The 13,987-nt window shown below is 35.2% G+C and overlaps 1 protein-coding gene across 1 annotated transcript in view; it reads right to left on the bottom strand.

Moving 5' to 3' along the window:
- PLS1 (plastin 1) overlaps window positions 1-13,987 on the bottom strand; it is a 49,798-nt gene that overhangs the window by 11,006 nt on the left and 24,805 nt on the right. The window contains exons 9-11 of the mRNA XM_079704490.1: window positions 13,609-13,801; window positions 8,622-8,700; window positions 5,425-5,539 (exon numbers count right to left, since the gene is read on the bottom strand). Of these exons, the coding sequence (XP_079560616.1) occupies window positions 5,425-5,539; window positions 8,622-8,700; window positions 13,609-13,801 (387 nt within the window). The remainder of the gene's footprint in view (window positions 1-5,424; window positions 5,540-8,621; window positions 8,701-13,608; window positions 13,802-13,987) is intronic.

Genomic DNA, 13,987 nt, shown 5'->3' with positions numbered 1-13,987 from the left:
TTAATATATTTCTTAAATATGCCAGCCTAGTTCAGTCATCTGAAAAATAAGTATGATGACACTGAAAATTTATATGACAATTTCATTTCCTAATAACCAGTGAAATTAAGGAAATAACTATTCCCATTTTATAGCTGAACATATCAAAGCACTGAGGGGTTAACCTAGATAGAGAAACAACTGGATGAAAAGTTTAAAGATCCTCTCTTACTCAAAGTCTTGACTGTCCAAGATTACACAGCTGATTAGTGGTAAATCTGAGACTAAAAACCCAGTTTTCTGCATTCCATCAATAGAGGTAATCAATGTTGTTTTGTCTACATTTAAAATTAAGGAATAGAGAAATTGTTTCATTAAGAATCTAACTTCATCTCCAATATTCTATATCTAGATCTCACTCATCCTTTAAAATTAAGCTTTTAGCCAATTTTCTTATCAAAGGATTAAGCTTAACTGTATCATCTGCATCCCTTGATGAACTGCCAATCATGGTTATTTTATAATGCTTATGTACCATCTTCTACTTATATTTAGCATTTTATGAACTTTCTTTTGCCAACCATACATAAGCTCCTTTTAAAGGGCAAAAACTATAAAGTGTACAAATCTGTATCATAGTCTCCCCACCCCTAGCCCAGGACTCAGCACGGTGCCCTGTCTACAGTAAGAATCTGAAAAATGAACACCAAGTAAATTATCTACCTAAGTACTTCTTTCCAGTGGTATAAGTACAATTAAAATTTTTTGTCTATCCTGGGCTCTACAGAAATTTATCATCTCCCGTCATCTAGTACTATGCTTACCTCAGAACATATATATATAAATGTGTGTATGTACATATATATACACACATATATATATATTTACCTTTCCCCCAGTGAAATTGTAAGATCTCATAATATCACCAGTAATAAAAGGTGATTAAATATTTTTTTAGAATAAAGTAAACATTTAGTTAAGAAAAACAGTATAACTGGTTTCTCCTGATTTTCTTTCCCAAGTTAGTTAAGGCCTCATTAAAAAACAACTAAACCTGAGATACAAAGATACACTTCTTTCTAAGAAGAAGAAAATATTTCCAGGAAAGGTGAGAAAAGGACCCCACAATAACAGAATCTGTACAAATTAATGGATACTGTACTTGCAAAAAGAGAATCCAAATTCCCAGAGGTCAGCCTGTTACAAATAAAAATGCAAGAAGATACTCTGAACTTGCTGTAATATCTGCCTGGTTCCCCTAATAAGTTAAATCAAATCTTTGATATGTATTCATTTTTTTACATGCATGGAGATAATATTCCAAAATTCTCTTTCCTACTAGTCATTTAATATTATAGATTTAGTCTTCCAAATAGGAATATGCACATAATTTAAAAAAATGAATTCCTAATTTATGGAAAATAGCAGAGCCCTGATTATGTAATAGTGTGAACAGGAGAGATAAAAACCAGCATATTTTCCACTGCCACTCATCTTAACAGGACAATTTTCTAGCAAACTGTAATAACCATTCATGTAAAATGTGTTTCAATGAAGGGCCATCTGTTTTATGGTTAGTGTGACCAAAGTTCCTGAGGGGAATGATGGTGAGAAAGGAGCTCAGGGTTAATAGTCTAGAGGGCTAAGATGATGTGACCAGCAATGAAAGAGAAACTGGAAGTGGATGCTAGTGTTAAGGGAAAAGATATGTTCTACTTTTCGGCAACATTTGATTTCAAGTTTGGCAAAATACTTCTAAGATCTGGAGAGGTACCAAACTAGAGAAAGAGTAAGAAATTAGGTTCCTAGAGGTAACCATATTTATGGTAGTCCTTAACACTCTAAAAAGGGATCTGCTCCCTGAGGATGTAAATACAGAAAGTTAAGAGCATTCGGCCAAGAACTGAGCCTTGGAAATTCCTAGAGTTATCGGACTAAAAGTTTAAGACCCTGTGAAAGGTAAGAATGAATACAAAGCACGAAAAAATTGCAGAATATAGTCTCATAGAATTAATGGAAGAAATGATTACCAAGCACTTCAAAAGTGAGGCTTAGATCATTTGGAAAATGAGAAAAATTACATAATGGGATACAAAGTTCCAAGAGAAAAGAAATGCTAAAGACATAATGAAGAAAGACTATTCAAGTGGTGCAGCTTTATGAACTTTACAAATGAAGCAAGTGACATCCGCTGATGAATGCCCGAAGTCCATAAAATAATTCCCTGGATACCATTTCATGAAAGTACTGCTTCTTTAATTTTAAAATATCTTGAAATTATTTCAGGCCTTGTGTTTCATTCTATAAATAGCCAGTATTTGCTGAAAGGAAGCATTCTACATATGACTGAGACATCTTATAATTAACAAAAAATTCCAGATATAATGAATGAGTGGTTCAGTTTTGTTTTCCTGTTACATGTAAATTGATACAGCCACTATGGAGAACAGTATGGAGGTTCCTTAAAAAACTAAAAATGCGGGCTTCGCTGGTGGCGCAGTGGTTGAGAATCTGCCTGCTAATGCAGGGGACAAGGGTTCGAGCCCTGGTCTGGGAGGATCCCACATGCCGCGGAGCAACTAGGCCCGTGAGCCACAACTACTGAGCCTGCGCGTCTGGAGCCTGTGCTCCGCAACAAGAGAGGCCGCAATAGTGAGAGGCCCGTGCACCACGGTGATGAGGGGTCCCTGCTTGTCGCAACTAGAGAAAGCCCTCTCACAGAAACGAAGACCCAACACAGCACCCCCCCCAAAAAAAAGAAAAACCTAAAAATAGAAATACCATATGATCCAGCAATCCCACTACTGGGCATATACCCTGAGAAAACCATAATTCAAAAAGAGTCATGCACAGGGAGATCAGCTCGGTGCTTTGTGACCACCTAGAGGGGTGGGATAGGGAGGGTGGGAGGGAGACGCAAGAGGGAGGAGATATGGGGATATAGGTATATGTATAGCTGATTAACTTTGTTATAGAGCAGAAACTAACACACCATTGTAAAGCAGTTATACTCCAATAAAGACGTTAAAAAAAAACCAAACCTATGTGAAATTAGCTAATGAAATTTCCTGAATTCTACTCCCCTGAGAATTATAGGCATATCAAATAAAATATAAAATGTAGACAGTCCAACCACTAGAAATACTGAAAAATATGAATATATATATAAATCTCTTGTAATAATACTACCCATTTAATTACTTTTAATATTATGATGCCTTTCTTTTTTGTCATTCTTCCAAGAAAACAGGATTTTTTAAAAAAATCTTTATTGGAGTATAATTGCTTTACAATGGTGTGTTAGTTTCTGCTTTATAACAGAGTGAATCAGTTATACATATACATATGTTCCCATATCTCTTCCTTCTTCCATCTCCCTCCCTCCCACCCTCCCTATCCCACCCCTCTAGGTGGTCACAAAGCACCAAGCTGATCTCCCTGTGCTATACGGCTGCTTCCCACTAGCTATCTGTTTTACGTTTGGTAGTGTATATATGTCCATGCCACTCTCTCACTTTGTCACAGCTTACCCTTCCCCCTCCCCGTATCCTCAAGTCCGTTCTCTAGTAGGTCTGTGTCTTTATTCCTGTCTTACCCCTAGGTTCTTCATGACATTTTTTTCCCTTAAATTCCATACATATGTGTTAGCATATGGTATTTGTCTTTCTCTTTCTGACTTACTTCACTCTATGACAGACTCTAGGTCCATCCACCTCATTACAAATAGCTCAATTTCGTTTCTTTTTATGGCTGAGTAATATTCCATTGTATATATGTGCCACATCTTCTTTATCCATTCATCCGATGATGGACACTTAGGTTGTTTCCATCTCTGGGCTATTGTAAATAGGGCTGCAATGAACATTTTGGTACATGACTCCTTTTGAATTATGGTTTTCTCAGGGTATATGCCCAGTAGTGGGATTGCTGGGTCATATGGTAGTTCTATTCGTAGTTTTTTAAGGAACCTCCATACTGTTCTCCATAGTGCCTGTATCAACTTACACTCCCACCAACAGTGCAGAAGGGTTCCCTTTTCTCCACACCCTCTCCAGTCAGTACTGATGAACTTAGTGGCAGGGCAGGAATGAAGATGCAAATGGAGAGAAAGGACTCGAGGACACAGTGGGGGAAGGGTAAGCTGGGATGAAGTGAGAGAGTAGCATGGGCATATATACACTAACAAATGTAAAACAGATAGCTAGTGGGAAGCAGCTGCATAGCACAGGGAGATCAGCTCGGTGCTTTGTGATGACCTAGAGGGGTGGGATAGGGAGAGTGGGAGAGAGGCTCAAGCAGGAGGGGATATGGGAATATATGTATACATATAGCTGATTCACTTTGTTGTACAGCAGAAACTAACACAACATTGTAAATCAATTATACTCCAATAAAGATATTTTAAAATAAATAAATCATCTACTTCTTAAAAAAAAGTTAAATGAAAGTATAAAAAATTTAAAGTCCTACATACTTTTACTTTATAAAGCAAATGAACCTGATATAGAAGGTAGAAAGGAAAAGTTGAATATTAAACAGGCAATTCAACAGAACAAGAAGGTACACCAAGGACACCACAGATCCCCTATATGAGGAAGGAGAATATTGGAGACAAGCACTTCCTTTACCATTCATCTGCCAACTATTCTCCCACCAAGTGTAATCAAGTCATTGTCCTGCTCAAAAACGTTTAACGGCTTCCCAGTGCTTGCAGTTTAAAACCCAAACTCTTTAATCTGACATTCAAGGCTCTCAACATCTGGCTTCAATTCAAATTTTTGGCATTCACACTCACTTCTTACCTATCAGAAACCTCTGCTATAGCCAAACTATTCTTCCTAATCGTCAGCCCCCTCTCCAGTCTCCTTCTGCCAAAATTCTATCCATTTCTCAGAGTATAACTCAAAACTACCTCCTGCATGAAGCCTCTGATAAGTGCAGCCTGTGGCTTTTACTTCCTTAAAACTGATAATATTCACTTTTGCATACACTGTGCTGTAATATAGTTATTTGCACACATATCTAATTTCTTCAGGGTTTCCTAAGGACCAACTCCATGCCTTTTACTATTTTATATCCTGGCATTGCACTGTACAGGTCATAGTTAATCAATAAATACTTGTTGAAAAATATTAACGAATAACCAGTAAAGATCTGCAAGTTCTGGTGATTATAAAATAGGAGTTCATTTATGATACATCTCAAAGAACATTAAGTATTACAACTTGCTAAAGATAAAAACAGTTATATAAAGTATCTGACTGGGGGGGACTGCCTTCATCTTTCCAAACATTAAAGCTCACTTGTAAAAAGGCTATTAAGCTTAACACATTTTGGGTTGAATCTGTGGGGACAGACCACACTTTACTAAGCTTTATAAAACTCTAAATCCTCTGTTTTCTATCTGAACAATAATAAAATATCCATGGTCATTATTTCATTCACCTTCTTCATGTTCCCTCCAAGAGCGGGATACGGAGGTTTGTTGACATGGCTCCAATCGACTGGCACGCGGATCATTTCGTAGAGCTGAAAGATGACTAAAGCATCTGCAAGGTCACTAAGACAGGAGAAAAAGAAAATGAAGGAGAAGGAAATGTTGGTACTACCTGATTCTATTAAGCGCACTGGAGATGGGCTTATATCTATAAAAATGCAACAGGGTCATTTAATACTCAAATAAGGCAGGCAGAACAGATCATTCAACCCAAAAATTCTAATCTAGGAATCTGTCCAAATTTTTTTCATAAATGTTTACAAAGATATATGTACAAGGATATTCACTCCCAGAATATTTATTAATTTGCAAACAATCTAAAGGCCTGGCAGTAGGGGCTGTTGAATAAATTATCCATACCATGGACTCCTGGGCCACCACAAGACACAATACGGTAGATCTCTATGTACTAACATGAAAAGCTTTACACAACATATTACGTTTAAAAAAGCAAGAGGCAGAACACTGCGTACAGTTTATTATCTATTAAAAATATTTTCAAAATTAGTAGCATTTAAATACCTCTGTGTGATATGGACTGTTAATAGCAATTACCTCTAGTCAGGAAAAAAAGGAATATGGGAGGAGTAAAAAGGGATTATCTAATTTTATTTGGTTCTACTTAACGTACATACTTCCTGAAGCTTGTGCAGTGAGAATGAGTTCATCTATTACTTATGTAGTATGGTTTTTAAAACTTAAAAAAAATAATTATATAAAAATCACAATAGTTACTCAGTAGGAAGCTGTTCATGTTAAATAGCGAGCATTAAGAGGAAGGAATTTATGAGCAAGTAGGAGTTATTGAAGTAAAAATACTACTACTTTGTATTCAGAAAAACACATTCTTCCGAGGTGCACAGAGTATGTCAATTGAGTCTGTTTTCAATTCTGTATGCTAAGGACATAATGCAACAGTGATTGATTTTTTTAATTGCTAGCTCTGTGATGAATTACCTGACTTTTCTCCCTCAACAGCTTGTTCATTGATTTATGTTTTGCTAAGGTTCATATTAAAGTTACTTTTCATCTCTGAGCACACACCATATGGCTGTGAAGGGGGCTGGGCCCTGTGCTGAGTGAAGGAGGGAGAAAGTCCTCCTTTGATGGAGGTAATCAAGAGCTAAGTTATCTATCAGCACATGGAGAACTTTGTATGAAAAATAAATCACTGAAGTAGTTGTATAGGTTCTGAAATCTCATCTATTTCATGAATTTTTTCTTTTTTACCCTAAAGGAATTCATTCTTATTTCTATGTAGTATGGTTTATTACTCATGTCTTGCAAATAGGGAAACTGATGCCCAGAGAGTTAAAATGATTTCCAGAGAATTTAAGATGTGTTCCAGAACCAACTTGTCATAGAAAAATTCTAGGACTAGTAGTTCTTAAAATATATTTAATAACCTGTTGAGAGGAGAGAATTTTCAGGTAAAATCAATCTAAATTTTTATTTTGCTTTGGTCTGGGTTTGGTATAAGTAGATGGGGAGCTAAAATCACTTAGAGGTGGGTTTAGAAATATGAGCCAGACACAAATTCATGGACATACATTTCTGGCACCAACTAGACCTCTGGTTATTGTTTTTCTATATCCTGATGGTTCTTTTTAAGGTTATTTTATTTTTGAGAATTTTCTGAATTCCCTTTCCGCCTCCAAAAATTACATACACCCAGAAGTCCTGTGCTAGCAGTTCAGGATCTAAATAACTAAAAATAATCTTTAGCTAAAAAAATTTGGTCAATTCTTCTCCACTGTCAACCACAGAGAAATCTAGTGTTCCTGACATTTATGAAGTTACCATGAAGTTTCAACAAAGCCTAATGCCCTAGTTTTAAATTTATTTCTTAATTTAAAAAGAAAATACGTGCTCATTGTAAAAAAAACAAACAAACATATTTAAGTTACTAAGTTTGAAAATAAAAGTCTCCTCACTACCCTACCCTCCTCTCTAGGTTGCATACAGTTTGGTATTCATCCCTCCAGAGTTTTCAAAAATTCATATACACATATGTATATACTCAATTCTTAAATAATAATGATATTATGGTAGTCCTATTATTAGTTTCTCTCAATTCTTTCAAATGAGTCCATAAAGATCTAAAGATCTCTTTACCTTCAGCATTTGAGTCCTTTACTGCCCTGCTACTATAACAGAAGTTTCAGTCCAAGTATGTATATCTCTTGTCATCTAGCTAGGATTTACACACTTCTATTAAAGACTTTACTAAATTAAGTCTGTCACATCAACGCTAGTCACCAGAATCAGGCAATACCAGTTTTAAAGACTATTTTGAATATACACCAAGAAATAACTGCACCATAAATCTCAGTTAGCCAGTGAACGTGGTCTTTTGTGGCATTAATCTTCAGTTCATATTTTAAATAATAATGAGTTTCCTTGGTGTGTAAATTATTAATAGGTTTAGTTAATTAGACCTTTTTACTAAAAAATATACAGGTAGCTGAAGTTGAGTTCTTTTGCATTTTTAAGGCATGCTGGTAGATCTTATTATAAAGAGAGAAGGAAGGTTTCCTCTCATCTACACCTAGAAAGACACATTGTTAGCACTACCAGAGAGCAAAGGAAATGATTCAATAAAATATTTTCTTAGTCCAACCAATGTTAATAACGTGTCATCATTTTTAAACAAGAAAGAACAAAATAAACAAGTACTGAGGGAAACCAAATTATTTCTACAAATTAGAAAAAATATGCTGAACAAATTACGGGACAGTTGAAGTTTTGGGCAAAAATAAATAGAAAGAATGTGAATTATAATGAAAAATACTGATAAAATGGTAAGAGCAATTTATAAAATATTACTGTTCTTCTAATCTGTTAAAGTTGAAATAATTTATTATTTTCCTGATTAGTAATTATAAAAAAGATGAACTGATTATCTTTACTAAATTGGTTATTTATATCATCACAAATTATAACTAATATTATCATAATCGTATCTTTTCAAATAATACTTTTCTTTTAAAATCTAGTGTATTGCCAATCCCCAGCATTCTGAAACTCTAAATGTTGGCTAAAATTCTTGAGATTTTTAGAAAATGTTCTCATGTAAACATACCTACAATTTGAAACTAGAAAAGTTGGACCATGGCCATAAAGCTGAATCACATAAAATATTTACCTGTACAAATGATTAATGTATGGGTTGACTCCCAAGGAATTCATCCAGTTCCGAAATGTCCTCTCTTCCTTGCTTTCTCCTAGAGTAGACACAAGTTCACACTGATAATTCAGGACAAAAGAAATCAAGAACTATATTTTAAAGCATTCTGACAGGTACAAACTGGCCATACATACTTTGCCATGGTTCCTACGATACTACAATCTTTTTAGGGGGAAAAAATCTCTTACTGCCAAAGTCCTTGTTTTCCCTGTCTAGAAAGCCTCCGTTTGCTTTCTAAATGTCTCCATCTAGAATCCCTTACTTGATGTCTGTGAATTACTGAGCCACGGGTTTCTCTGTTCAGAAAAGTAACAGATAAACTTATGTGGTCCTATCTGTAGTTAATGATTACATGCAAAAGGGATTGGCTAAAAATTAATAAAGCAGCCTTTTAGGGTAGCATTAGCACATTAAACAAAAATAGAAAAGCTGTACCTTCCCCAATGCAGTATCTCTAAATTTATACAGATTATGGTTTTACACAGGAAAAGTGTCTGAGCACACAAACCTGCATTTTAATCACACCAAACAGCAATGAAGGGGAGAGGTAATATAAAAACAAGCAACGAGGGGCTATAACTATTTTACAGGCTTCCTGAGTTATTTTAGATTGTCCCTACTGAAAATACATAAGGGACACAGCCCCCATTCAGAGTGCGAAGACAAAGACACATTTCATCATGGTAAGTCACTAGACCTCAAAGATCACCTCAAGAAGAAACTCCTGCAGGCACTATTATTGAACCTGTGATTACCTACGCTCCCTGAGCAGTCCCTTCACAGCAGTGCTTACCCCATCCATAAGGGAAATGTGGCTCTGGTGTGCCACAAAGTGGGCAGAGAGAGATGGGGGCTCTTTTTGCCACGTCTGCTTTCTGGTCATCCCCTGGATTGCAGATTGTCCTAAGTGACCATCTATAAATATTATTGTTTGTTTTTCAGCCAAGTTAGGAGACAATGGAACGGCCTTGTCTACACCTCATCACCAGACGCTTGAAAATTTGAAACATTTACAATTCTCACCACTTCTAAGCCATGGGCAAGTCCAGGTCACCATCTGGACTTTGGCTCATGTGGGATCCCCAGGACAATTTGGCACATTTAACCACCTGAGCTCCAGGGGCCCAGTCCTATGCAGTCATCCCTGCAATCATCTTCAGACTGAGTGCCACACACAGTGTACACCTGCACACCCAGAACAGAAATCCAAACCTTGTAAAATCTAAAAGATTCTGTTTTTTTGTGCTGACTGTTCAGGTAATCTGCCCCCTATATTTTCATGTAGTTTTCAATACCATTACCTAAAGGATTTCCCAGAATCTGCTTTAATTCTTGCTCTATTCAATTACATAGGCATATAATTTCTTGCTTAAATTTTGTTCCCTCTGGTCTGTAAAAGGTAACTGATCAGTCTGTTGTATCTGCCACTGCCATTTTATAATATATAACTGATATGAGAACTTTTTTAAAAAGAACCAAGTTAAACTAAATACTCCTAGAACCCACGCTTGCCTTGTTTTAGGAGTTATTAAATAGGTTCAAATTAACTATCTGAACTTTCCTGGAAGTGACATAAATATAACCATACTATGATCAACAGCTTGATGCATGTGACTTGGGTTCACCTTTTAGTTGTTTCTCTATTACATTCTATTATTTTGCTATGTATATAAACTTTTTTTCTACTAATTAGAGAATTTTTACATTATTTCCATCTAGGAAAATCCAAATTATGTTTTAAGATTACAAACATCGATAGTGTATTACAATAATTTAATTTTTACTTAAAGTAATATGCAATTTCTGCTGAACCTGATGATAAAAGACATTAAAGTTGTATTTTGACTGAGTTCTGAAACTATTACAAACTTCAGTGTTTCCTATTTCTTCCTATTGTTCTAAACTAATTATATCATTATTTTAATTTTTGATACCTGGAAAGTAAAACAGATTTTATAAGTGAGCATTTGTTTATCTAATACCATTTCAAATTGTCTTGGTAAATAAATGCTAAAAGCCAGAAGCACTATGCATTTGCACAAGAACCATGGTAAAGCATTACAAAAACATATGTATTCCGGACTGGAAATGTCTGGATTTCAGACAACTGAAGCCATCTTAGAAGTAAAATCTTAATTGCTGACATAAAAGAGAGAAAGAACTATAAAACATTCTTTTCACGTTCAGGGCCAAACTGACACTGCAACTGATAAAAGTTTCAGAGAAAATAACAAATATATTAAAAGTAGGCTACTAAGAGGAAAGAAAAGGAACACATATTGAACACTCACTACATGTGCTAAGTGATGTATTAAGTGTTTTCCTCTTCCCGACCTGAACATTATTGAGCACATACTGTATGCTAAACTCATTCATTCATGAAAGGTCATTTTAACTTGCTCTGGAATTCTTCAAAATAAGTATTATTAGTCCTGTTTTATATATGAGAAAACCAAGGCTTACAAAGGTCACTCAGTTATTAAATGGTGGTGCCGTGATTTGGACAAAGTCTAATTCCATGGTCTCTGTATTTTCTATCACCACAAATGAATTCTGAGATTGTCTCTCTATATGTAGCCCACATATTTGGCTCAATTTAATATAAAGATTTAATATTAAACTGGGCTTTTAATTTTCTTTAATTCCATACAGATAAAATTCTTTGCCAATGAGGACATACTAATATATGAATATGGGATGTGATAAGGTCAAGTTTCAAATTTCATAAGGCTCTACAAAAACAAATGTACAGAGGAAAAAATTCCAATGACAGTCAAAGTCAAATTCATTTTTGGCAGATGTATCAGGACATACATATGTTCTAAATAAAGATGACTGATAAATATTTCCCACAGTATCTTTTTACATAAATAAAGTAAATACTAATGGAAATATTTAGCAATCCTATTCACACTGAAAAATTCCAAAAGCATGCTGAACACTAGCAAAAGAATTCAAACGTGACAAATAGGAGAGCGAGCAAGTTGGAAAAGGTATCTAGCAAGAATTCAGTGACTATAAAAAGCAGATCATTTTTAATATGCCACTCTAAACAATGCCTTCTACTGTAAGACACAGAGGAATTTTGAAATTTCCCAGACCGACAAAAACACAGCAGTTTCCCTTTTTAATTTTTTAAAAGTTCTAATCCCTCACCCTAAATTTCTCTGCTGAAAAATCAACATTTTTTAACCTATCTTACCTCTCAGTTACATATCTATGTGGAGAACACAATCTTTATTTTAGTCAACTTCTGAAAGAGTGAATTAATCATATTCCTCAAAGAAGATATTTGTTAAATCTGAAACTTCTTTCATTAATCAAAAAGCTGTAATCATAAAGTGACCAGGACCTTGGAACTCTGGTTGTGGCAGTCAAAGAGAAAAAAACGATGAAGCTGATTTCTCACTCTGGCTCACTGGGGAAGAAGGGAAGAAGGCGGGTGATGTGAGAAAATGAACACTGCAGTATCAAGTTCTCCCCACCAGGAAGAATCCCCACCTGAGGACCAGCTTCTCCAAACCAGGGCGACCATGAAGACTATTTTAGGAGTGGCCCTAACCTCTGACAACTGCCACCACTGCTGCCACTGTTTTTACTCTTAGTTCTGGTACTAATGTGGGTTTTAGCATGCATGTGAGTGAGTGTGAGGATGGCAGAAGAAAAGGAGAGAGGCTGAAACAGATAAGGAGAAAGAACTAGACCCTGAGAATGTTTTTGTCATTATGATGATTCATATATTGTAAGCTTCAATGACATTTAGTAAATGTAATGTAGCTAAGTAATACAAAATGATCTATGTTATAGAATCTAAACAGATCCTGCCAAAGATTACTTGAGATAAAAGAGCCGCATAGCGCAGGGAGATCAGCTCTGTGCTTTGTGACCACATAGAGGGGTGGGATAGGGAGGGTGGGAGGGAGGGAGACGCAAGAGGGAGGAGATATGGGAACATATGTATATGTATAACTGATTCACTTTGTTATAAAGCAGAAACTAACACACCATTGTAAAGCAATTATACTCCAATAAAGATGTTAAAAAAAAAGAATAAACTTTTAACTTAAAAAAAGAAGATAAGTTTGTTTATTCACAGCAGAGGGATAAAGGCTTTACATCAAATCATGAAATCCAGTTGTCAAAATTGATTTCTAATGTGTTAACAACTACACTATTCCATCATTATAGAAGGCAAATTAGGTGGAGAATTTACATAATCAAGTCTTGCTCTGCTATTCTAATTAGGTTTCATTTGTGTTTATTGCTTGTCATCATTCATTCTTTAGGCATATTAAGACAGAAAAAAAACCACAACATGAACAATGCAAAAAATAAATATCAACCCAGACAGAAAGAATAAATGGTACTAATAAAAAGAACATTCAGAATGAATATATTTATAGAGTATAGAAAAGTACTAAATACAGTACCTACATTAGGAGGGGTCAAATCTGCATTTCATGAAGCAAAACAGGAAAGTATTATAAATTATGAGACAGATAACAATAGCCCACACACAAGACAAATAATGAATATTGTAAATTTTTTCATGTACACTAAACACATTAAAAAGAGAACAATACTGGAGTCAAACTGTAGCTTTCAAAGGAGAAAAAAGCTACAAATAATTATTTTTTCCAATAGCTATAATTCATTGTCCATATTGGTGGTGTAATTATGTTATGTGGTCATTTAAGAGAACGTTTTAAATGTATGATGGTTTTCACTAAACTCTTATGGAGAAACGACAGACCTGTAAAATCTACCTCAGCATTCTCTTTTAACCAAAATGAAAAACGACTTCAAGTTGAACTTTTTAATGAATACACACGCCTACACACAGTAAACTTCACCTCCCACCACAATCCCCTACCTCTGACAGTGAAGTAGGAAAATACCACAAAAAGATACACACAGTGAATCAATTAAGACAGAAAGAGCATACCTTCCAATAAATTCATATCGATGTCATTATCAGGCTTGTGTAGGCTTGGGTATGTATTAAACAGATTAGCTACAAAAGCTAAATTAAGTTTCGGATTGCCTGAAACCACATCTGCAGGAGTAACAAACTGTCTGCAGCCCAGTTTATCTGCTTCCTGAAGCATGAATTCAGCACGCTTCAAGTCATTTTCCTCCTAAACAATGAAATAAAACAAAAATGTTCAAGATTAAGCTTTTTACTGGCATAATTTTAAATTCATATACATATTTATAAGCAACTACTTTTCTGGAAATATATCAAATAATGGTTCAAAATAGGGTCAGAATGTGCAGGAATTCCAAATTAACTTTCCCATTTCTTTTAAATCGGTAAGAACAAG

Source organism: Hyperoodon ampullatus (assembly GCF_949752795.1).
Source record: "Hyperoodon ampullatus genome assembly, chromosome: 5".
Classification (NCBI taxonomy): domain Eukaryota; kingdom Metazoa; phylum Chordata; class Mammalia; order Artiodactyla; family Ziphiidae; genus Hyperoodon; species Hyperoodon ampullatus.
This window is presented reverse-complemented; position numbering and strand designations above follow the sequence as displayed.